A 25932-nucleotide genomic window follows, 5' to 3' on the forward strand; every position below is an offset into this window, starting at 1 on the left:
CCTCCCAGCTAGCCGTCGGGGCGGGGAACGCCGGCTCGCGCCGTCCGGACGCGCACGCGCCCAGCCAGCTGGGAGGCGGGTAGGGCGCACAGAGCCGGCTGGGCGCGTGCGCGTCGGGATGGCGCGAGCCGGCGTTCCCCGCCCCAACGGCCAGCTGGGAGGCGGGTGAGGCCGCACAGAGCCGGCTGGGCGCGTGCACCGGCTCATTCTGTGCGTCTCCCAGCTGGCCGTCGGGGCGGGGAACGCTCCATAAGACAAGTTTTTAGAGGAGGAAAACAAGATTTTTTCTTGTTTTCCTCCTCTAAAAACTAGGTGCGTCTTATGGAAAGGTGCGTCCTATGGAGCAAAAAATACGGTATTTTCAAACTTTCACTTCCTTGATTTGGGTGGGGGGGTTATACTCAGGAATATTCTACCCATAGCCTAAGGATCAAATATACATGAAAGTAACTATTTTTTTAAATTGTGTTTACAGAGCTGTAAACAATTTCTTAACTGTCTAAGGATCTCTCTTTTCTGTGAACTGCTATAGAGCTGGGAATTCTGGCGCACTTTCTTTAACTTAGTCAACTAATTGAGCTTGTATGCATATGTATAAATTTGCACCTCCAGTCAGAAATTGTCCTCTTTGATAACTGAGCTACTACCCCCCTTTCCTCCTGCCTGTTAATACCTCAGGAATGCAGCTTTTCTATACTTTGCAGCCAGTGTAGGAATGTGGAAATATTTGCAGAGAGCCCTAAGGGAGTGTCTCTTTTCCTTTCTTGCAATATTTACTTCCATTTCATTTGGAACAGAAAAAGAAGTGCAACATAGCATGAAAAGTGTGACTTTCCTTACACATGCTAAAAGATACTTTCTGGCTTTTCAACAGCATGTTTGATGTAGGTGGTCAGAGAGATGAAAGAAGAAAATGGATCCAATGTTTTAATGGTGAGTACTATTTTCACATTTCATGTTCACTCTGAGAGTGATTTTCTTGTTCAAGTGTCTACATAACAGATGTCTTACACTGAGCTGAGTAAGCCATGGAATACTTTTTAAGACCAGCCAGAATAACAGTGTGAAAGGTTTTGAGGTCTACAGAACTCCTCATAAGGCTGGATTTTAAACAAAGAAAGGGGAGGGGAGGGCCTCTTGTCTTCATCTTGGGTAGAATGCTCAACCAACCTCAGTGGACATAAGTTGTGGCTAGAATTGTGTTGCACCCTTGGCACAAAATGGACACCATTATGAAAACAAAAACCAGTGGTTGATCAAACATCTAATGCTACACTGGTCCCTTAAAATTCAGAGAACAGCTGGAAATAGTGGTAGTCCCTATAATCTAACAGTAGTGTAGAGTAATTGTAGTTGAGGCTCCAATTACAGAGTTGGTAGAAGCCAAATTTGAGGAAATATTATCTAGTTAGTTTTCTCAGGTTCTTTTCCTCCATTTGGCTAAATCCAGGTATTCTCAAAGTTGACAAAGGATGTAGGTAGCCACATTGATCTATGGTAACAAACAAAAACAAAAGCCAATTAATACCCAAGTTTATAAACCTTAAGAAATCTTGACCATTTTCTTCCTATAGCCTAGATTATTCTTGTAATTACCACCATAATACCTGTTTCCATTTATCCATCTTCATATTTACTTGTGCAAAAAAAAAACCTTCCTGAATAATTAAAAAAACTTTTATTTATTCTGTCTGTTACACAATCTCCCTTAGATGTCACTGCTATTATCTTTGTCGTGGCCTGTAGCAGTTACAACATGGTCATAAGGGAAGACAACAACACAAACAGACTACGGGAGTCTTTGGACCTCTTCAAAAGTATCTGGAACAACAGGTACAATGCTGGTGTAGATAGCAAATCTATATTCAGAGACCCAGCCTGGTATGAAGGTTAGACTGTCTGACTTGGATCAGGGAGAACTGGGTTCTAATTCCTACTCTGCCATGGAAACTTGCTGGGTGACCTTGAGGTAGTCACACACTCTTAGCCTAACCTACCTCACAGAGATGGTGTAGGATAAAATGGAAGGGAGAAGTACAATTCAATCTGCTTTGGGTCCCCTATTGGGGATAAAGCTAAGGTATTATAGTTCCTAGCTCTTGGGGGGATTTATATGAAAAGCCTTTAGTAAATCACATTCAATTCTAATTTTAATCATTGCATCCGGAGATTATCCTATATGGATAATGCACTTTTGGTATTGAATTCTTTAAAAAGGCTTATTTTAATTTTTAAATGGATTAGATAGAATCATAGCAGATAGTTGTATGAACAGCCATAAACCCCAATAGCGGTGGCGGCGGAGGAGGAGAAGAAGAGGAGGAGGAGGAGGAGTTGGTTTTTATACCCCACTTTTCCCCACCAAAAGGAGTCTCAAAGCAGCTTACAATCACCTTCCCCCCACACACACGCACACAACAGGCACCTTGTGAGGTAGGTGAGGCTGAGAGAGTTCAGAGAGGACTGTGACTAGCCCAAGGTCACCCAGCAGGCTGCATGTGAAGCAGTGGGGAATCCAATCTGGTTCTCCAGATTAGAGTCCATCGCTCATGTGGGGGAGCAGGCAATTAACTCCAGTTCTTCAGTTTAGAGTCCACCGCTCTTAATCACGACACCACGCTGGCTATCTAATTCTCAGCATGGCCCATCTGTGGATACTTAAATCTAGAGATTGGGACCATGGACAGACAATACCGGTCTTTCTCCAAACCTGATAAATGTCCCAGATTTACAGAAAAATGTGAAATCTAAAAAAAAGTGTCACAGGGGTTAAACCCCCCCCCAATGATAAGAAGAGCTCATTTTGCTTTAAAAATAGTTGCCCTCAATGACCATTTCTAGGCAACCATATCTAAGCCTTAGTTTCTGTCAGGAAAAGGCAGGGAGATGAGGAGGGTTTTTTTGCAGGGCTGTTTTGGCTTTTGAGGGAAGTTTGGGGCCAGGCTCAGCAGCAGCACTGGGCAACTTGCTACCATGCAACTTACATGACTCAGCCCAGCATAGCTGCTTGCTGCTGTTTAATATCATCCACTCCACAAAAGCCAGTGTTATGTAGTGGTTAGAGTTTCAGGCTACAATCTGGGAGACCCAGGTTAGAATCCCCACTGTGCTGTGGAAGCTCACTGAATAATTTTGGGTCAGTCACACAATCTCAGACTAGCCTACCTCACAGAGTTGTTGTGAGGATAAAATGGTGTAGACGAGAATGATGTAAGCTGCTTTGGATCCCCATTGTGTAGAACAGCAGGATACAAATTAAGTAAATAAATAATGAATACATCTGAAGATGGGGAAATAAATGTAGGTTGGTTAGTGGAAGGGAATGAGAGAAGGAAGCAGGGAAAGGTGAGGATATGGGGACTACTGTCATGGCCCAGCCTGGGCTTAGTGCCAGTGAGGACTCTGAGGAGGAGGAGGCCTATGGAAGCAGACCACAGCTGACTCCAGACACCCAGTCTGAAGAAGTAGTACAAACGCAGGCAATCTCAGAGACACAGCAGCCTTCTAGCTCAGAAGTACCCCCTGACCTCAGGCAGTAGATCAGCCTCGGAGCCCCAAGTCACCAACACCCCTGGAAGCACGCAGGAAGCAGCTGAGAGAGGAATTGAAAGTTAGACAACGCTCAACACGCCAGGAACTACAGCTGGGAAGTGATTGATTACAGGACCCAGCTGGAGATGCAGCTAGCACTTTCTCAGGGTGTTGTATAAAAGGCTTTGGGCAAAGAGCATTGGGTGTGGGCACAATGCGTTGGCTTCACTCTGACCTGTCTGAAATCTGACCTGACTACTCTTGGAATCTTGACCTTGGACTGTGACTGACCTTGCAAATCTTTCTGGCTCCCTTTCAACTCCGGCATTCCTGACCACATTTATTCTGAAGAGAGACGCTGAACCCTGACACCAGAGATAGTTGTAACACTACTAGGAGGGGGAAAGAGGAAATAGTGAGGTGTTCAGGGTAAAGTGAGGTGCCCCCTACAAGTCCTTGCGGGTTTCCAGTTTCACAACTAGGCCAGAGTTTTCCCAGGGAGACAGTGCCAGTGGGAGGGAAGCTGAAGACAGGAGGGCAGACAAAGGTAGGTTGGCTGATGTGTGAGAAGGAGAGAAGGAAGTAGAAAGATGGGAGATGCTATGGGGACTTTTAGGGAAGGGAAAGAAGAAATACTGGAGAAGGGAAATGAGATGCCCTCCACAAGTGTGGTCTCCCGCTTGTATCTTTGATTGCCCAGTACTGAAGACTTTGGCATGATTCCATAAGTCAGTTCTTACATTTTTATGAAATGGTATTGAAATTTCATTTGGTCTTTGCAGGTGGTTACGGACAATATCTATCATTTTGTTCTTGAACAAACAAGACATGCTGGCTGAAAAGGTCTTGGCAGGGAAGTCTAAAATTGAAGATTATTTTCCAGAATTTGTACGTTACACTGTACCTGAAGATGGTAAGATTTTTAACTATATTATTATTCAAATAGCCATCATTGTTGATGCTCTTTAATGCTCCTATAGTGTATGCAGATTTTTCAAATAACATTTTTAAACATCGCCCACAAATGAAAGCCAAGAGCACGTGTATCTACTCAAAACAGAAATTCGTGTTTGTAAGATCTGTTCTTACACTCAGTAGTGAAAGCTTGCAGCCGAAGAACTGACTGGTTAGTTGAAATCAGTTTTCATTCCCCATAATCAGTTGGTTCTTGGCCATCATTGTGACCTGTATCTGGCTCCAGCATAATGTCCAGAGACAAGAGAGGGCAAACCTGCAGGGAGGGAGGAGAAGCAGAAGCCACAGTGGTTGGTGCGCATGCTGTTGAGTTTTGAAACTGACACAGTTAGTGATGTTAGCAGTACCTTCCGCTTCAGCAGCAGTAGCTCCTGTGAGAAGAGCCACCCAGCCTCATCCCCATTTGCAGCATCCTGTGTGGGAGTAGCCTTTTCAGCAGACCTTGCTAATGAGCTCCCCCTTTCTCCCAAATTTTGAACGCAGAAGGGGGTGGGGGGGTATACTCATGGCCAACCTCAAGCTGGGTTTTGGAGATGTGATGTTGGAAACAAGATCTGCCCTCCTTCAAAGGAGGGGATGGTGTCAGTGCCTTATACTTGAACAACATTCCTAGCACTTCTTCCTCCCTATGCAGATAAGCCCTCCCAATCTTAAGTACTGTGAACTTTTTTTTATATTCCCCCTCTCTGATTTAGTCCCCTTTTGCCTTAGTTCCCGTGCTCGCTCTCTGCCTATCCTTCCTAAAAGTTTCTCTTTCTCAGCCTATTGCCTTCTCCATCAGCCTCTTGGCTTATGGGCCCTTAGCTTTGCTAATTCTTGTGACCTTTCACCCACCCTCCATCATCTCGTGTGAAATTTTGAACCTAATCGATTTTGACAAATGTCCTTTCCCCTGCAGAAGCTGGACTGCAAACTGTTTTCTCCTCTGGAGCGAGTGAACATTCTATGCAGCCACACTAGCAACCCAAGAGCAAATTCTGAGTCTCCTCTTAGATATTGATGTATTGCAGTGATATCTGACTCACCTAAGTGTTGCCATGTGAAATATTAACCACATGGCAAAATAATCATCAGAACATTGTGATGTTTGCATATCAGAATAAGAGCATTGTAAATTTGTAGAATTTGATATGCCTTCTGTAAGGTATATTGCTGTTATGGAAGCTCTGGCTAACAAACATGAGCCTGGCCTGGCCGGGGATGAAGGGTGGGATATAAATTGACAAATAAATAAATGCAGTTAGCTAGTTTTGTCTGAATAATGGCTTTGCATTCCAGGAACATCAGCCATGCGTTTTCCATAGACAGAAGCTAGTAAATGGTCTTCATCCCCATTCCTGACCCGAAAGGATGAAAGTCTTTAGGAGGCCAGGAAGGGGCTGTGCCAACGTTCGGGCCCTGCGCCAGCTCCTGTGTCACTTACTCCATCCAGGGTGGCACAGATGCCAGTGGGGGGACCCGGATGCCATCCTCCCAGCGCTGCCGCAGCAGTACCACCCAGGGACTCCAGCTGGGCCTCCCACTGGCACAAAGCCCCATGCTGTCATTCCTGGGGGGCATTCCCGGGGTGTGCTGGGGGGGCGGAGCTGCCAGTAGGCAGCTTCCTGACCCTTCTCCCCAGGTACGCTGTGCAAAACAGCAGCATTTCTGCGCCAGCTTTTTGATGGCACAGCCTTGCTGTTTTCAATGGGGCAAAATGCCCCATTTAAAAAAAATGGTTAAAAGGCTTTTTAGGGCCTTTCGGTGGCCAGGGAACGGCTTTGGAGGCTCCGCAGCGGTGCTTTGGCCACACCATCCCTGGCCGCCGAGGGCTCAGGGATGGGCTGTGAGCTTCTCCCATCCCCCATTTGGGCTAGTCGTGCTCTCCTTTTCTTAATAATATTCTGTTCTTATCTATTTCATGTTTATAACAGCAACACCAGATGCAGGAGAAGATCCCAAAGTTACAAGAGCAAAGTTTTTTATCCGGGATGAATTTTTAGTAAGTAACTTTTTTTTAAGTTTTGAAAGGACGTATTCATTATTATTGTCTTTAAGCTTACAGTCAAGTGGCAGCAGCTTGAAAGCCAGCAACTGAAAAATAATTAAATATTTTTGTTACTGAATTGCGGAAGTCAGCAAAGGCCTCTACCAAATCACCTGCCCATCTAAGTCGCAAAATTTTGCAAGTCTTCTGTTAGGTGCTTCTTCCCATTTTAAGCCAGAATGTCTGACTTTGGCATCTGGCCCAACTGTGTGGCAACTGGCTAATGGGGAATAAGTATTAGTTACATTGTTATTTACACCATTTATACCCTGCCTTTCTGTCCTCATCAGGGCCACCAAGGCAGCTAAGTAGCTGTAAGAGGCATCTCACTATCGGTTTAATGTTGGGTTTTGATCCTGCATCAAATCAGGATGCGCTTTGAAAACTGTCATCTCTGAGTTGGTTTCCTATTTCTCAGAGATGTGCTCTCGTTTTTTATAATTGGCCCCTAGAACGTGCAGTTTGTACTTCTTGAATATTCTTGAGCATATGTGTTTTTTTTTTGTTCTGCAGAGAATAAGCACTGCAACTGGGGATGGAAAGCATTACTGCTACCCACATTTTACATGTGCAGTGGACACAGAAAACATTCGCAGAGTGTTCAACGACTGTAGAGATATCATTCAGAGAATGCATCTTCGCCAGTATGAACTATTGTAACTGAGAATACCATAGAGCCTGTGGTTTTAAGCAGCTTCTTTCTTTCTAAACTTCCTAACACAAAGTAGAGGAAGTTGCTGTCTAGATATGTCTGCAGCCTCAGTTTGTTTACTTTGGTTAGCCTTTTGGCTAGTTTGCAGCATCCCCCCACCCCCGTACCTTGTTCATACTTTTTCAGACAATATATGTGCTTAATTTTGATATGCCACTACTTTGTCATTCCACTAAGCCATTTGGCTACCTCTGTTTCCATAGGTTTGGTTGCATTTGGGGTGGTTTTTAAAAAAAAAATTGGACACAGCCTGCTCATTTTTCCTCCCAGCAGGTTGTTAGTTCAAGTTGGTATCTCCTAGTTGGGTGACACCATGTCATACCTATAGTGTGCGCAGGTCCCTTTTTTACCATGACACTGAAGAGTACTTGACGGATGGTGGGGGGAAAATGCACTTTGTATCAGGGTTATGAAGTAATGTTGAGGATGTATACATGCATGATGTAGCAGCACCACAATATTTATTACATTGTCAGTTTTCTACACAACTGAACTGCAGGTCCACTGAACCAGTGACCTCTTCTAAGCCATTACTGGCAGAGGAAATAGAATAGAAAACGAGGCACAGGGAAGATAAGCAATTTTGGGGGTTTGGAGTAAGAGTCTCTACGCACCTCAGGCATTTTGAATCTAGAGCTACTTTTTCAGCCTATTGCATCTAGGCAGAAAATCCACCACCTTCATTTATGTTGTTTGTTCTGTCCAAAACTGATCCAGCTAGCTTAGATCATTTTTGGACAACAGCCTTCTCCCTATATATAATATATATACATATATATATATATATATACATATTATTTTTGTTTTACTGCTGGTTTATTATATTGTACAGACTGTAAAGTGTAATATTATTTTGTACAATTTTATTGAAGAAAAAATACTTGTAGAAGATCTTTGTGCCTTGATTATGGCTGTACCTGTAAATTGAGCTAAGATGTAAGTATGTTTTTGATTGCGCTGTACAGCTTGATGTCAACTTTACCTGCAGCAGTGGCTGGAGGTGAGAAACTTCTCTGTAGAGTTTAGGGGTTTTTTTCTGGTTTATATAAAAATGCTCTTTAGTATAACAAAATTATAAATTATGCAAATTTTAGTCATTACCTTTCCAAGTGAGTTGTTATTGCCACCAGATGTTGCAGCAACATGCCTTTCTCTCAGTCTCAGCTTTAAAACACTGAAATTGATTCAAGTGTCCAAATTGCAACCTGGTGTGGTTTTCATGGGAACCAAGGGTTTTGCTTTTTACCTTTAGAAAAATATGTTGGGGGTAATTCTTTGGTCATTCAGAGATCATTCACAGTTGCAGAGGCAGATTGTGAATGTATAAAAGCACCATTAGATAAAGGCTCTTATATCTTTGTTGCAACAGCTGCTTTCATTGTGCTAGCAAATTGCAAGAAAGAAGAAAAGCTGTAACCCTTTTGTCTGGCCTAAGAGAATTACAAGATGACGTTTTTATTTCTCTTAATAAAGAGACCTTAGAAAATGGTTTATTTTAAATATTGTAGAATCACAATGTGTGAATATTTCTCAAACTTGAATAATTTATGCAAATGACATTCACATAATAAGTTGTGGTACAGTACAATATAAAAGCAAGAACTGCTGTAGCAATAAGGCATGTCCTCCTCTAAATATAACATTGCTTTATATTTTATACATAGGTGTTATGTCAGAGTACATACTTTCCTGTGTCCAAGATAACCTGTACAAAAGTTTAAAATTTATAGTTGCAATAACAAATTTAGAAGCGTTAGCCTACATAACTTTGTAGCTGATTTAATCGCTTAGATTATATTCATCCTTTAAATATAAAGACAGATTGTTCCCTGAAATATTTTCAACCACACAAAATAAACAAATATTTATAAGAACAGCATGTTTGTTCTTTACATAAGCCCAGTCTTTCCCTCTTCTCCCCCACACCCCCAAAAATTGGACAGACATATAGTGGTTGTAAATCTGAAGAGGAATTAGTAATCTTTCTAGGAACTGTATTGTCTAAAAACCCCTCAACATTTTAGTCCCACTCTGAAACTGCTAGTTGGACATATTCTGGGATGTTTCAGTAAGAATAACTAAGCATGCTCCCAGAATGTTTGAAGGAAATTCTTATTTTGAAGGGTCAGAGATATAACTGTTACAGAAATGAACATGTTACTATACTTCCTCCTGAAGAAAAAAATGTGAACTATTGCCTGCTGTAAGTGGGAGAATGTAATTCAGAACAGTTGTGGGGGGGGGGAGCTCTGCTTATATGCCATTTCTTCCCTTCTCAAATTCAAAAACATGTACTACATCCAAAGGATCAAACGTAGGATGTACTGTCAGCAGTGGTTTGTATGATGTTACATTGGTGCACCCATACCCTAAGCACTTGGGACTCCTCTAAAACTCAGCTTCAAGACCACTAAAAGTTGCTGCTAAAGTTTGTCCTCAACATATTGCGCCTAAGTGCAATATTTAGAAATGCCATTGATCTCAGTGGGACTTCCTTTTACTTCAGAATGTTTAGAATCAGGGCAGACATCCTTAGGATCTCCCCATGACCAATTCCTTAGAATCCTATCTGAAGTACAGGGTGCTCTTATTGTTTTTAAACTCTCTATGAACCATGCTGGGGTAGAACAGCTGCTAACATCCTATTGTGAGGAAGACTTCCAGACAGACCTCTTGACATAAGTCAATGGGATGTGCACAGCTATTGAGATAGCTCAAACGGCTTATCCTCACTTTTCTGCTTGGTTTGCCATTAGTTTGCAAGCCAGCTAGCCAGGGGTTTTGAATTATTGTCAAGTAGACAACACACAAATACCATCTAAAACTACTTTACATTGAACATAAGCAAGGTGACTCATCTGAGGCCAGTAAGTTACTTCTCCCAAACAAGAGCCTTTTGTTTGTAACATCTTACTGTAAAATAACTCTACATCTTGTATTGCTGACATCAAGGAAAAGAAGTACCACATTAGATGGTCACGCAGCAATAACACTTTAGAATTGTTTCCAGTTAGAAAGACTAAGCCTCTAGCAGCATAGGACACTCTAGTGCAGACACAAGAGGAGGCTTGTAGACATCTAGTGTACAGTTTAAAACTTTTAATATACATGTTTGATACAAAACTTTAGCAAGGAAAAATGACTCATTTGATTGTAGAATACAATATTTTTGTACAGCATGAAGCATTCAGTTAATTTAATCCTGTAGAGAGAAAAAAAAGTCATATCAACTGTATAGGACTTTCTGTGTGTAAAGGCAACCCTGCCTTTGGGCTAGCAATTCAAGTACGCATTTGCTGGCATGAATGTAGTCTGATGGACTGTTCTTTAGCTTTGGTGTGTCAGTGACCGATTACAAACGTCCAGCTCTTCATACTGCTTTATGCTTAGTGATTAAACGCTGAACATACAGAAAAGGGAAGGCAAGGAGAGGCTGAAAGTGAGCCATTATGAGGAGCACAAGCACAGCTCCTGCTGCACAGTAGATAGCAACAACTGTGTTCTCAAATGGAAGGAAGCACTTGTAGAGGGAGAAGTCTGTCGATGTCATGCTGCCCTGAAAAAATGAAAACAACCACCATTATATATGACTGGGGCCAAGAGGTTGGCAAGCTGGATTTTTTTTTAATTGCCTTAACGGCAGGATAGGTCAGTTCCTTGCTTAGCACCAAGGCTTTCAACCACCTGGCGGATAAAACTCTTAATTTAAAACTGCTTACGTTAAGCTATTCTCCTGTTAAGCGCCAAACTGCTCTGGGCCAATTTTGTGCCATTTGAAAGCATTTGGGTCCTCAATATGAACCCAGTGGAAGTAGCTATTTGACCAGGCAAGCTCTGCAAAAATAATGTGGACTGCCCCAAGTCACGTCACAGCTTACTGGCCACAATCCAACATAAACTTTCATCCCCATTGAAATCAATGGATTGAATATACTATGTTACGTAGGGAAGACCCAGTGTTTGAGAGAGCTGGACAGGAGACCTGATTGGCTAACTTCATGTAGCAATGCAAGGGACTAGGGGGAAGCTTTACAGGTAATATAAGCCAGTAGCTAAATATCATCCACACTTCAGAGTGCAGGAAGTAGAACATTCTGAAGTAAGTGGGGTGCTTTGGTAAGCAACCACTCTGAAAGAAGGAAAAGACACCATGCTTTACAAGCAGAAAACTGTTTAGCATCATGTTAACTTGTTAAGGTGTGAATGAACTATACCTAGGAACTAAGAAATAGAGATCTGTAACTGCTTTGCCTTTTCCCATGCACAGAAGGATGAAAAAGTAAATGTAGCTTAGGACTTGGTTTTTGAAAATAAAAGTTACAACTGGGAAACTGTTTGTGCTCCATGTTAATCTACTGAAAGTTGTAATCTAGTATACCCAAAGTAAAAACAAAAAAATGTATCACAATTATTAATTAGGTTAATCTGAATAGAATTTTGCTACCCTGTGAGATAGTTTGCACTTCTGAATGATGAAAGCCATGCAGAAAGATATGGGATTGTGAATAAATCAGCCAAGCAAAAGAAGTCTTAATACTGTTTGTTGCAGACTACTGATGATTGTTGCAGTCAAATTGTTTACACAGCACCTCCTTTATAGAAATGTACTAAATATGCTTGTATTTAGAAATGGTTGTAAAACCTAGGGGAAAAAATACTTTGCACTATACAAGCTGGATGGCTCCCCAGGTATGTGCTTCATAAAGTGGGTGCTTTGTATTCAAGTTAAGTGTACTTTTGGAGGGGATGGGGAGGAGCTGTTTTGTTTTGCTTTTCTACAGGTAGCATCAGTCTGAGAAAATAGCTGATTGCTATGTTGATTTATATTATGAAAAATTATCTGACAAAATAAAAGCGATTTAAATTTACCATGATGAAACTAGGATTGTTTCTGTTTCTCCAGCTGAATGACGGAACGCTGATTTCTGGAATTTTCCCATTATGCAACACTTCACAGGCGCTATGGGTGTGACCACTCAGAATCAGCCGAGGCTGAAACCACCATAACAACTGCATTAAGGAAGAGATAATGGAGACGTTCCTAAATTATCTGAATTTTAAAAAAACAGACAAGCATTAACACATGGCTCGCTATTTTTACTTGATTTTTTGGTCCAAATATTTTAATGTGTTCTCAGTTAATGCAGGGAATAACCCAGCATTTGTGTGGCCATTCCTAAGCATAAAGCTACTTCAGGCATGGTGCAGAAGAAGTGTTGGGTTTTTATATGCTGACTTTCTCTAACTTCTAAGGAGACTCAAACCAGCTTACAATCTCCTTCCCTTTCTCTCCCCACAACAGACACCTTGTGAGATAGGTGGGTCTGAGAGAGTTCGGAGCAAACAGTGACTAGGCCGAGGTCATCCAGCAGGCTTCGTGTATAGGAGTGGGGAAACCAACCCGGTACACCAGATTAGAGTCCACCGCTCGTGTGGAGGAATCGGGAATCAAACCCGGTTCTCCAGATTAGAGTCCACCATTCTTAACCAATCCACCATGCTGGCTCTAGTGGTTAAAATATCAGACTAGGATCTGGAAAAATCAGGTTCAAATCCCCACTGTGCCATGCAAACTTGCTAGGTGACCTTGGGCTAGTCACACACTCTCAGCCCTTTTTTTTATACATATTTTTTTATTTTTCTTCATTTAATATATCCATAAAAACAATATAATAATACTAATAAAGAGAAAAACAAATAGTATTTCTAATTTAACAATCAAATGATATCCCCCTCTCCCTCTTCCGTCTAAAATTAAATTATACTCTTTTGCTAACGGAACTAATCCCAATATTGTTTTAATTAATCTATTCTTGTCGTATCCAACATTATGAAATCAATACCTGATATAAAAATTAATACAAAGTATGAATAAGGGATTAGATCAATGAGTATCCTTTAAATGGTCCCGTTAAAAAATAATTTTCACAATACATTTTCCAAGCCTCCCATTCCCCCAAAAATTGTTCATTATCATTCTGATTTATCAAAGCTGTAAGCTTCGCCATCTCAGTCAATTCCAGCATCTTTTTTATCCAGTCTTTTTTGTCTGGTATCTCAACTGTCTTCCATTTAGCTGCATATATCAATCGAGCAGCCGTGGTGGCATAAATCAAAAAAGTTCTATGGTATCCAGTATCATACTCAATAGCATCATTTCAGGTGTTTTAGGAATATTTTGTTGTAGAATCGACCTTATTTCATTATATATCATCTCCCAATTTTTTTTAGCTTTTTCACAAGTCCACCACATATGATGAAAAGATCCAGTTTCTTTATTGCATTTCCAGCAATTTGATGACATTGAAGCATACGATTTTGCTAATTTCTTCGGTGTTAAGTACCATTTATACACCATTTTGTATACATTTTCTCTTAATAGTTGCGAAGATATAAGTTTCAGGTCTCTCATCCAAAGCCTTTCCCATTTTTGTAACATATCATGACCCAGCATTTGTGCCCAACTAATCATGGTAGGTTTTATTTGTTCTTGTTCACAATAAAGTTCTAACAATAATTTATACATCTTTGAAATAAGATGATCATTTGTATCCAGCAAAAGTTTCTGTAAAGTTGATTTAGTTTTAGAGAATCCTGTTTTCACATCTTGTAAGAAAACCAAGTTTATTTGATGATACTGGAACCAAGATAATAAGTCTTTAACTTCCTCATATTCTTTTAGTGAACAGTTTGTACCTTCCCATTTCAAAAGATCCTGATATATTACAAATTGAGCTGGTCTTAATGGGCGTAATGTCAACATTTCTTGGGAAGAAATCCATAACGAAGTTTTTGTTTCTAATAAATGCTTATATCTAATCCATATCCTATAAAGAGATGATTTAACCATATGTTGTTGAAATGATGCATGTGTTTTAACTTTATTTATACCACAAATAACCGTGCCAACCACTTCTATTATCAAAACCCTCCAAGTCCAGTAAGCGTGTATTTTTTAAGTCCATCCAGTTTTTCAGCCATACTAAAGCAGCCGCCTCGGCATATAATTTAAAACTAGGAAGTGCAAGACCTCCTCTTTCTTTTGAATCCACCAATTATTTATATGCAACACACTCTCAGCCCTGACCCTGGCAAGTATTTGGGAGACCGCCAAGGAATACTAGGGGTGTGAAGCAGAGGCAGGCAATGGTAAACCACCTCTGAAGGTCTCTTGCATTGAAAACCCTAAGGGGTCGCCATAAGTCAGCAGTGACTTGACAGCAAACAAAAAAGCCTACAAATATCTTAAATAATCACCATAATCCATATACCATGCCACAAGTATCTCAGCTCTATCCTGGACATACAAGGCAAGGACTAAATAAGCCAGTGCCCAGTAGCCACCATGGACCCAGCAATTAGCATTTACTGGCATGGTCTATAAAATCATTATAATCTGCATCTATGCCAATAAAGGTTATATGTATGTATGTATTATCATCTGCATCCCCAGCCCCTTCCTCTGCTCTTTCTCAGTCCCTGGAGCACAGCAAGACCCATTGCTAGGATTTGTCCACACTCCATCCTCTGCAGACCTTATCTAGTCTCAACAGCATCGTCCCAGTTGGATCCTATCCTCTATATAACCCTGGCAGGAACACCCGGAGATTTATTATTTACTTCATTTATACTCTGCCTTTCATTCCAATGAGGACCCAAAGTGGCTTACATCGTTTCCCCTGCCTCCCATTTTTTTCCCTCACAACCACCCTGTGAGGTAGTTATAGCTGAGACAGCGTGCGACTGGCCCAAGGTCACCCAGCAAGCTTTCCTGGCAGTGGGGATTTGATCCTGGCTCTCCCAGATTCTAGACTGATACTCTAGCCACTGCACCAAACTTGCTACATGTCAGGAATGGCTGATGGTGGAAATACCATACTAGATGGAATGATCTAATGGACATGCATGCATTGCAGACTGGGCTAGATAACACTCTCAAACATGTGCAGTTATAGTCTCTCTGGTCCTCCTCAGTGTGTCTGGCTACATGCAAAGCCTCTATATGCACTTTGCATAAAGTGAATAATGCTTCTATCTTAGGCCTTACTCATGATAACATACAAGAATGTCATTTTGTAATGCCATTAGCTATGTAAAGAAAATCAGTATATTTCTTTGAAGTGTTCCTACTGTCAAATGCTTTACTTCATTACTCGGTGCGTTTGGGGAGCATTTAAATTGTTTTCCTAGTATGTGTACACTGGAGGACAAGGATGAACAAATCAAACTAGTAACCCCCTCCCCATCCAAATGAACTAAAAATGTCAGGAGATGCAATCAAAGATCCAGACTTGCCTTCTATAAAATGCTATTGTCATTATACCCATCTATGGGATCAGACTGATGAGATCCTGCTAGTGTTCCATTCATAAAGGATCACTTGCACATCTCTTCCTATAAACTGAAAATATGGATAAGCAGGAATGGATATGAAGTTCCATTAAACAAAACTGCTGGAGTTAACATACCTTTTGGGAAGCTTCCTCAGAAAGCACATCATACTTCTCTGTGAAAGGGTCGTACCTTTTATCAAGAGGAGCAGCATCATCTCCTGTACATTGAGAGTCACTTCTTCTGTAAAGAGGATAATGCTGAACGGAGTCAAAGCAAAAGCCAAGCAATCAATTCACTAACAAATCATTCAGTGATTCTTACGATTAAAAAAGCTGAAACACAATATAGTCTCAAAACACACCTGTAATAGTATCGGGGATGAAGGTGGAAGTTTGTCCACACTGCTGCACTTCTTTTGGTCCTGACTTTGCTCCTGTTAACAAAAAAATGAAATGAGGTTTTGTAAGTACCCTTAAATTATTTTATAGTGGAGGAAATGGAAGAGATTTCAACGTTGTTTTTCAGTCAAAAAATTGGATTAAAACATGCCAGAAGTCTAGAGAATTAGAGGAAAAGACAGGAGTCAAGAATATACAACTCCATCCCTGAGGATGCACCTACCAAAGACAAGGAACTTAGGCTTCCAGCAAAGAATGCATCAGAGACATGAGGGAATAGCTGATTGTGGAAAACCAAATGAGATGGAATGAGAACACATACCCACAAATGCAAGAGAAGGAGAGGGATGCAAACTGAGCAAAAAAAAGCAATTTACAAGTATGATTTTTTTATACATTCACGCACCAAGGCTTGCGCATTCATTTTAATACAGAAAGCAGCTTCCCGCATTAAAAGAGCAGCTTGATTCCACTAATGCGAAGGGGGATGCTTCAGAGATAGGAACTTTGTCTCCACACTGAAGCAACTCAGCTTCAGAGTTAGAAAACCAAAAATGGGAAAAGGCACAAACTAGAGCCACGGTTAAGGGATGCTTTACATTGCTAGGGCTTCACAATGAGGAGTGTCTCCTTACCAGCAATGAGCAGTTCAGTCTGTAAGAGAGCTTCGCAAGCTTTGCCTCTGCAGTCCTGCAGATTTTGCAGCCGTCTCCCTCCATTGCAACACTGTTCACCAGGACAAAACTGAGAGTAATTGGGGGGGGGGGGAGATTACATTTTACACCCAATATATTTGTGGTATGGGTACAGTGCTTTTATCGGATTCAAATCAAAACCAAAGTACTGCATCCAGTCCAGGCTCTCTGAGGCTGATATGTATTCCAACTGCACTATCGTATTTTCTGAAACCAGTCCGGTAAACGCGGCCACCTTGCAAAGTTCAAAGAAGTAATAGTCTACCTTCTTGCATTTATCCATAAATAAGAATTGGTAACCATGGGTCTGGTCAAAAATTATTCCCATTGCAGCAATGGGGCCGCAAGCCCTACCGCCCTGGATTGTATCTGCTTGCTGAAGAGTTTCTCAGAAACAAGAAAGGATAAGCCACATCAAGTGGGAGTCACCCATGGGTGAATTCAGTATGGAAAGAATACCAAATTCATTCTCCTTTTGAAAAAAAGCTTCCCACATGGAGTGTCTCCACATAGGTAACAATCAAACAGAATGATTGCTATATGGTGTGTGCATGCACATAAACACACGTACTTGCCTACTCTTTGATATGGTTTCCAGCCAACAAAATTAAGATGGTAGCCCTCTCAATCAAATGTCATCATTTATCCCATGCATCCAACACAAAAGGCTATAGTGTTGTAGTATTTCCATTTATATAAATTTGTATGTCTCATAACACTGTAGAGTTTTAAAATGCAGTTTCTCTATTCAACAAGGAAAGAGCTGGAGAATACCATACAAGGCACATACCACCTGTAGTAGTGTTCATACAAAGTATCCTCAGGATCATAAACACTGTCTAGTGTAGGAAATAGCAGTGAAGTACAACCATCCCAATAGCTTAAGCACCTCAAAGAATACAGAGAACACATTCCTACCCAACCCATTCTAATAAGCGCTAAACACAGAGGTATACCAGCAATTTAAATAGGAGTATTCCTTTGGGGTTCCTCAGAACAGCATATCCAAAAATCCACACTCAGAATACAGAAAGCTGTATGTCTGCAGTTTCAACTGGGAAAATGACACAGGAGGAAACAGTTAAACCCTACCTTAATTCTGAAGTTCTAAAATTGGGGACCCCACTGAGATGTTATTTATAAAGGAAATATGTTTGAGCTCAGAACATTGTACTCCCAACATCCTTCCTAGTTTTACTCTTAGGCCTGTTATGCACTTGTTGTTTCCGTTGGATATGCTGCTCTCTATGCACAGTCAAATTCTCAAATCACTCTTCACAGGGATCTGAAACTGACCAACACTCGCTGTGAAGCTGACCAAATAAGCAGCCTCATAGTATTCCAGCTTGGAGGGGAGTGGTTGGATGAGGGGGAAAGACAAGTGGGAGGAAAAAGCGAGAATGGGTGAAGGGAGAAAAACCCAAATTGAAAAGTATGCACAGGATCGGCTTTCGATTTGAGATCGAGGTAGACTTTAAACTCAGACTAAAACAGCATCCAGAAAACGCGGAGAATACACAAGGGAAGAAAGGTCAGAGAAAACGTGCATAATGAAAACAAAGTCGTTGGTAAAGAAATCTGTTCATTATTAATTGTTTTAATTCATCATTACTCCTTGTCAGCACCAGGATTCAAAGGGTATATATTAAACTTTTTAAAAATAATCACACTCACTTTATCCCTTTCCGAGTTACCAGCTTTTCTGAGGTGAAGTTGAAAACTTGTGAAAAGCGCTTTAACTTGAATGCAGTCATTCTGTGTATAAAAAGAGTACGCTGCATTTGACTCATTCTAAGCTTTTCTACTTAAATATTGGCTGTTAAATAGCTAGCAAATGACAGGTCTCTTATTTAAATTGCAGTTTAGTGTACTATTTTCCTCAGTTACTTTACTGAAACACTTCACTGTCATAGGTGAGATGTGATTAATGAAATATGCAGGTACTATGCTTCTCTCCCTCCCCTTTTCACTTTGCCGTGCTGCTCCTTTTTCTTTCGTCTTCCTCCCAGATGTTAAAATGTATAAAGATACATTCTGACCCAACCTAGGAGGTGGAGGAACTGAAAACCCATCGTTGGTATATGTAAGAATACAGCACATATGAGGCGGATATGAATTCACAACACATAAACTGTTTTATTTCACTCCTACAGGGAATGGTCAAGTCAACTGTCAGGAAGGTTTCAGGTTTAAACCTGGCAGGTGAAAAGACGACAGGAATGAGGGGAAATTGGTGTCACAATAGTTTGTCACAATAGTTTGTCACAATAGTTTGTCACAATAGTTTGTCACAATAGTTTGTCACAAAATTGTGTTTGTAACTGTTGGGAGAGATCACTTGCCTGTCACTGCTTAGATCAGTGGTTCCCAACCGGTGGCTAAACCAGGGGTCTGTGAAACAAAGTTATACCGGTGGTCCGCGGACCACCAGGGGTCCGGCACGGAGCTCTCTCCCTCTCTCTCAGTTGAGGTGCGGCAGCGGCTCAGGGGCCGTGTGTGAGGTAAAGCGCCCTCCTCCTCCCCCCCTTTCCCTCTCCTCACAGCGCGGCCGGGTTTTGCACGCGGCGCTCGAGGGCTGGTGGTGCCAAGGCAGGCGGCGGCAGCAGCCAATCAGCGAGCGGGATTTTCCCGCTGGTTTTGGCTGGTGGAGGAGGCTGAGGCGCTGAGGACGGGCCGATGGCAGGCCCCCCGGGGAGGGAAGGTAGGAAGGACCCCAGGCGGCGGCGAGGAGGAGCAGATCTTGGATTTGCCTTCCCGTGGCGATCCTCCTCGGCCTCCACCCCGTTCCCTCTTTATAGGGCCGTCTCCCTCTTAAACACCTCCCCTGCCCCCACACCGGGCTGGGCCGGGACTTCCATCAGTCCAACCCTTTGCCTTCCGCCCCGCCCGCGTCCTGGCCGGGCTCGTCCGACACCCAGCTAGCCGGCGGGCTGCTCAGAAGCTGGCGGCGCGTGTCTTCACCTCCCCCTCACTCGTCCTGTCTCCCGGCCGTTTGTGGGGAGGCCCCTCGCTGTGCTCCTCTCATGTGACTGCTTCCTAGAGGAGAGGGGACGTATTGGCAAGGGACCGGCTGGGCCTTGGTTCCCCCCGGCCCCCAGGCCGCTCACGCGGCCACCGTCCTCCCTCGCCGGCGACTCAACCGAAGGGGCGCTCGGTGGGTGCGTGCCGCCCTCCCGGCTCCCTCCGTCGGGGACAGAAGACGGCCCCCCGGGCTAGCCTCCAGGCATGGGTTGCCCCCCTGTGCAGTAAGTGTGCGGCGTTGTAGAGGGCCCACGACGGAAGGGCTAACAGCTGTCGTGGGACGGGGTTATTGGCCATTTGTGAATGGGAGGTTTTGCCTTGGATTTGCCACTCAGATGCACGTTTTCCCCATCCAGATTCTCAAAACTCTGCATGGGGGGTTATTGGCCATCTGTGAATGGGAGGTTTTTCCCTGGATTTGCCTTTCAATAAAAAGTTGTTTGTATCATTGAAAGCTCTGCTATTGTGTTTTTCTTTTAAGGCAAAAGATGTTAACATATGAGTTGTTTTTTCCAAACTAAAACCTCAGTATTCAGGTTAAATTGCTGCAATGGCACTCGGAATTTTTATTTTGAACCTTGGGGTCCCTGCACCGAACAAAAAAGTTCTAGTGGTCCCTGGTCAAAAAAAGGTTGGGAACCACTGGCTTAGATAAACTTTAGACAAAAGTTTACTTGACACAAAATTTCTGAAGTGTGTGGAGGCAGGATCATACACACAGGTTCCAATTTTCCATCTTTAACACTTGATAAGGATTGCCCCCCTTTCCTAGAAGGGGAAGACTACTGGTTCCACTTCCCTATTTCGGATGCTCTCCCCTTCAATCCTTCACTCTCCTCTCTACTTCCCCCATCTTCCTTCCTGACACTCTCAATTGAACTCTCACAGGTCAGCTGTAGAATTCTTTTTGAACGCCCTGTCAATCAGTGTTTCCAGATTAGTATAATGGATCTGCAGTTAGCTTTTGTGCTTTTCCAGCATCTCTTTCTTGGGGACTTTCAAACACATAGATTGGAGTCACAAGAACTGGAACTGAAGCACCACTGATGGAATGGATCACATCTACTTTCATCCTCTGAAACTGTGTCACCAGAAAAGCTGCTCCTGAAGATCTGGAGATCCCCAGGAACAATGTGGAGTACAGTTTAAGTCAAACATCTTATAAAAATCAGAATCCCTCTCCCTTAGTACAAGCAGAAATGCCTTCCCCTCACAGAACTGCACCTTTGGGTCCAACCTTTGGTCTTTATTTTTTCATTCTTCCACTTGTTCACCTGTCCCTAGAGCACAAACAAGACAGGCTATGGCAACTATTTCACCTACACCACATTCAGCCACCACAATAAACCAGTATGAAAGAATTCCAGCTTGTTATGTTATTCAAATACAGACTGCCTTAGAAACTGTAGTTTGTTGGTTTATACCCTGGATGCTATAACAGTTGTTTGACTTTACTTCTGAATTCAGAAATCCCAGTTTGTTTAGTATTCCCTCCTCTCCCAACTACCCTTAGATAGTGGTACAACATCCCAGAAAGTCACAATATTTACTTGGGCTGCCTCTAACTTTGGCTCTACAATCAGCCAGCTACCAAAGATGAAATGTTAAAAGCTTAAGATGCTATGTATGCAAATACTTTGGCAAGTAAAACAGGGAGTGCAAGCAGGGGAATCATTTCACAGTTGAGGCAGTGAAACCACCTCAGTACAGCATGATGAAACAGGAAGCTTCATCCCAGATGCACACTTGGATGCGCATCAAGAGATGGATCAGGGCAACACAGCTCTACTTCCTCACACTAATGTCACCATAATCAAACCTGATTTACCATATAATTCTATGTCATCCACAAACTCTCTATGTGATACAGATGGCAGAGATCTTATGATGATGGAGAAAGAAGTTCTGAAAGAAACTACTTTGAAGGACAGCATCTGGGGAAAATTTCCCCAGCCTTCAATGTTCCATAAAAGACAGAAAAAGGGTAGAATGCACAACGGGTATAACATTCCATTTTCCAGAGCAATCTTCTCCCACACAGACAAAGTTTTCACAGTTACACTGAAAGTTCAACCTTACCATAAAATCAAAGGCTTGGACACTTATGGAAGGCAGTTATTATTCCCATTCTGACAAGTCCCTCCATGGTACTATATTCTGTTTTACCAAATACTCACTCATAATGAAAGCCAATGTCATGGTTGCCCACAATCACAATTAGCTCAGTGTGGGCTGGATGCCTAAACATGTTCTGAAAGCGTCTGACGTCATCTGACCAAGCCTGCAGAAAAACACAGAGAGATTCAATTACTGAATAATGTGTGTGAGAATTGCTATTCACACCTTTTCATCATTACCAGGAATTGCTGATTGTCCCAGACCTTTGCTACCTACCACCAACACTCTCGTGCCATAGCCTGGTTGAGACCCATAGTCTTAATATTTTGACTAAGATTTTGGACAGGTTTCAGAATGCAGGCATTTTGACCAGCTTTCTGTGAGATGCCCATAATACAATTTAAACTAAGCACATACAAACACAGAAAGAGTAATGCAAAAACTTCCATGCTTCCCTAAATATATTTGTCAAACACCAGCATCTTGGTCCAAATGCAGCTATATTTTAAAAAATAATCATGCAGCAATTTCCTACGTGGCCCCTTAACTGATCTGACACCAACAGTGACAAAGGATTGTGTAAGCAAAGGATCGCTGCTTAACTTTTAGGTCAACATGAATGGATGGTTTTCAGCAACTTTATGCTAGTGGGTGTCGTATGACTTGTTCCACCTGTGTCCAGATTACACTACTCAGCATACCCTAGTTCAACCCACTTACACTTTTGAGCATCAATCTAGATTTTAACACACAAAGGACTCCCATATACTACTAGTTAAAATGAAATTCCAGAATACATAGCAAATGCGGCACAATGATTTCCGAGTACTTTTGCTTAACTGGATTATGGATTAAGCTACTGGTTAGTAAACGCAGCCATGCAATGAAGACAACATCAAAGAAATGTATTTATTCCCCAGCCCTGTACTCATGTGTACAATTATTTCAATAAAATCCTATTTTTCTTCAAGAATACTTTAGCATTGACCACAATACTGACCTGAGAAGAGCTCCATTTCCCTTCATCAAAGATATCACCTAGAATAAAAACCACTTCCGGCTGCAGCAGCCATAGGGCAGTTTGGAAGGCTCTTTCCATTTGCCATTCTCTAAGAGAAGAAAAAGAGGCACCAGTCTAATACCTTCCAATTAATATCACAAAGAGCTTTTTCAGGCTTGTTCTAAAAGGAAAGGGATACGCCGCTGTGGAAAGAACCAGCCTTCCACCTTGATAAAGCAACGCATCCCTGACTTCCATTCACATAAAGCTACTGCGTCCTCTCCTTCCAGGTCCTCTGCCAATTTTCACACCAGTTATCTGGTATGTTGCACCTCACACTATTACTCTAGAAACCCAGCATTACCAAGAGACAGCTGGATTTAACAGATACACACACATATATATACATATATACAGAGAGGGGGGAGGGGACATAAATAAAATATATACATGCATGATAAGCAAAATCTTTCGAACAAAACCAAAGAAAGGATTCTGAAGGTCCTTTCACATTTATGTGATAACTTTCAGCATTTCAGGATGATTTTATACATTTCAGCTGAGAACTTGTATGGCATTTTAATATAGGATGAACAAGAAAACATTAAAATGGCCTCTCTTTTTAAAAACTGATAGCTCTTACTGATTAAATCATTTTTTATTTTAAAAATGCAGTACCAGAAACCCACTCGAGGCAGCTCACAAAGTAAACTCAATACAATAAAAATATTAACAAAACAACATAAGAATATTCAATAATAAAGCAAGCCACATAAAAAGCCAGATGCATTAAACAACAGCCAGCAGCCTAAAAGGTCCTGGCTCATTTTGAAAATTTAATTTGAGCCAATATCTTATTGTTTGAATCCAGGCTTTGGTGGCAATCAAGTTTTGCCTGGTTTCAAGACAAATTGTAAAATATGAAACACATTTAGGTATCCCCAATATTTGTCTAAGAAATATGGCTTGGATGTTCTCCACTTCTTGATTAAGAGTTCCAAGCCATAAGGGAACACCAAACAGAAGTTGGGGGAATATTTTCAAATTCAGGATTTTGATCACTGCAGGAACACACTGATTCCCCTTCGCGTAGAAAAATTGCTTGAGTTGATTTAAGGAAATCCTGGTGGCTTTAATAGTATTTTGTCGATGTATAGACCAATTGAGATTATAGTTATAAGTAATTCCCAAATACTTATAGCTTTTAACTTGTTCGATTGAATCCTTCCCAATATGCCATTTGTATAAGGACCGTTTTTTGGGAAATACCACTACTTTTGATTTGGAGGAATTAATAGAAAGTAAATTCGAATGGCAATAATTATTAAAAGCACCTAGATATCGTTGGAGGCCTACTTTGGTGAAAGAAAGAATGACGGTATCGTCCGCATAAAGAAGTAGAGGTAAAGACTGGGACCCTAATTCAGGTGGGAGACCATTAACTGAACCCAATGACTGCACTAGATCAGAAAGAAAAATATTAAAAAGTAGGGGAGCTAAAGCACACCCTTGTTTAACGCCTGGCATTTAAAGGACTGGTAGGTACCATACGCCCTGTGGCGCAGAGTGGTAAGCTGCAGTACTGCAGTCAAAAGCTCTGCTCACGACCTGAGTTCGATCCCGACGGAAGTCGGTTTCAGGTTGACTCAGCCTTCCATCCTGCTGAAGTAGGTAAAATGAGTACTCAGCTTGCTGGGGGTAAAGTGTAGGTGACTGGGGAAGGTAAAGGTCCCCTGTGCAAGCACCGGGTCATTCCTGACCCATGGGGTGACGTCACATCCCAACGTTTCCAAGGCAGACTTTGTTTGCGGGGTGGTTTGCCAGTGCCTTCTCCAGTCATCTTCCCTTTACCCCCAGCAAGCTGGGTACTCATTTGACCGACCTCGGAAGGATGGAAGGCTGAGTCGACCTTGAGCCGGCTACCTGAAACCAACTTCTGTCGGGATCGAACTCAGGTCGTGAGCAGAGCTTTTGACTGCAGGACTGCAGCTTAACACTCTGGGCCATGGGGCTCTTCTGACTGGGGAAGGCAATGGCAAACCACCCCGTGGAATGACCCAGGGTATAAACCTTTATCTTTTTAAGATAGGTACTAGATGAACCTCAAGTGGGTGGGTATTCCAATATAAAGAAGGTGTGACCTCCTGAAAAAATTCTGTCTGCTTGCCACCTACCTCACTTTTTCAGGTGGGGGCACAGAAAATGGGGCTTCAGAAGCTTAACTGGTGGACTGGACATTACAAGTTCTTTTACTTCCTTCTTTAAGAAAAGACACCTATATCCAGGTCTTGGATACACATCCTTTGTAAAATAATGGGCTGAGACCAATCAACTCTTTAACTGGTTCACAATGGTAACTTTTTGGGCATACATACAATAGCATGTGCCAACTGTACCAAAAATTAATCCCTTGCAAAATGTTATTTACAGTTAGTTCCTACCTTCTTAGCTTGTCCAACCAATGTCCTTGGATTTCACCAAGCAAATGAGTATCTGATAAAAACACAGCCTTCAAGACCGACTCTGAAGTCTGTTCACTGCCCTCTGGAGTCTCAGTTTTCACTTGTGGCCAGTGACACTGAATTATAACTACGTAATAAATTAAAAATTCACAGAAGACAATCACAAGAAGTGTAAAACATAGCAGTTTCAAGGCAAGCGAGCCTTTTTTCTTCAAAGAGAGTTTGCTCACAATACTGAAGCGCAGAAATGCCATATTAGGTGACCCTGTTTCCCCATAGATGGCCCTACGATTAACCAATTCAGGTTGTTAAAACAAATGCCCATTTCGTCATTTCAACTGGAAGCCCTGCAAGAGACACAGAAAATAAAATTTTACAGCACCTGTGTGGAATAATTGTTTATACATTGAGACCGCATCCCATACAGAAATGATGAAATTGATTTGAAAGCTCTGTAGTAATATAAGGAAAGAATGCAAAGGATTAGCTTATCAGGAAAACTGACATCATTTTTAAAAAATAGAAAAAGAACAACTGTATTTCCATGCTGCACTTAAATACACACATACAAGGTGTCACATGAGAAGCACCCTTAAATGTATAGCATTTATATTTTGGCTTGTCAAGAGAATTTCAAAGGAGCCATGTTAGACTGTTATA

General features: G+C 41.9%; 2 protein-coding genes across 3 annotated transcripts in view; one reads left to right on the forward strand and one right to left on the reverse strand.

Annotated features, from left to right (window-relative positions):
• The window catches only part of GNAL (G protein subunit alpha L), a 160776-nt gene extending 153429 nt beyond the window's left edge, over positions 1-7347 (forward strand). For both annotated transcript variants that reach the window (XM_056854117.1, XM_056854118.1), the window contains exons 8-12: positions 875-933; positions 1713-1833; positions 4314-4444; positions 6420-6487; positions 7046-7347. In XM_056854117.1, coding sequence (XP_056710095.1) covers positions 875-933; positions 1713-1833; positions 4314-4444; positions 6420-6487; positions 7046-7192 — 526 coding nt within the window. In that variant the 3' untranslated portion in view covers positions 7193-7347. The remainder of the gene's footprint in view (positions 1-874; positions 934-1712; positions 1834-4313; positions 4445-6419; positions 6488-7045) is intronic.
• A 2599-nt stretch (positions 7348-9946) lies between these two features.
• On the reverse strand, positions 9947-25562 carry MPPE1 (metallophosphoesterase 1). Its single transcript, XM_056854355.1, has 9 exons — positions 25252-25562; positions 22811-22919; positions 21870-21973; positions 18346-18426; positions 16612-16720; positions 15940-16011; positions 15713-15835; positions 12114-12254; positions 9947-10800 (listed from the first exon to the last, which is right to left on the reverse strand). The coding sequence occupies exons 1-9, from the start codon at positions 25524-25526 to the stop codon at positions 10615-10617; spliced, it is 1200 nt and encodes a 399-aa protein (XP_056710333.1). The 5' UTR covers positions 25527-25562; the 3' UTR covers positions 9947-10614.
• Between the last annotated feature and the right edge of the window lie 370 nt (positions 25563-25932).

Source organism: Euleptes europaea, chromosome 8, assembly GCF_029931775.1.
Source record: "Euleptes europaea isolate rEulEur1 chromosome 8, rEulEur1.hap1, whole genome shotgun sequence".
In the NCBI taxonomy this organism is placed as follows: domain Eukaryota; kingdom Metazoa; phylum Chordata; class Lepidosauria; order Squamata; family Sphaerodactylidae; genus Euleptes; species Euleptes europaea.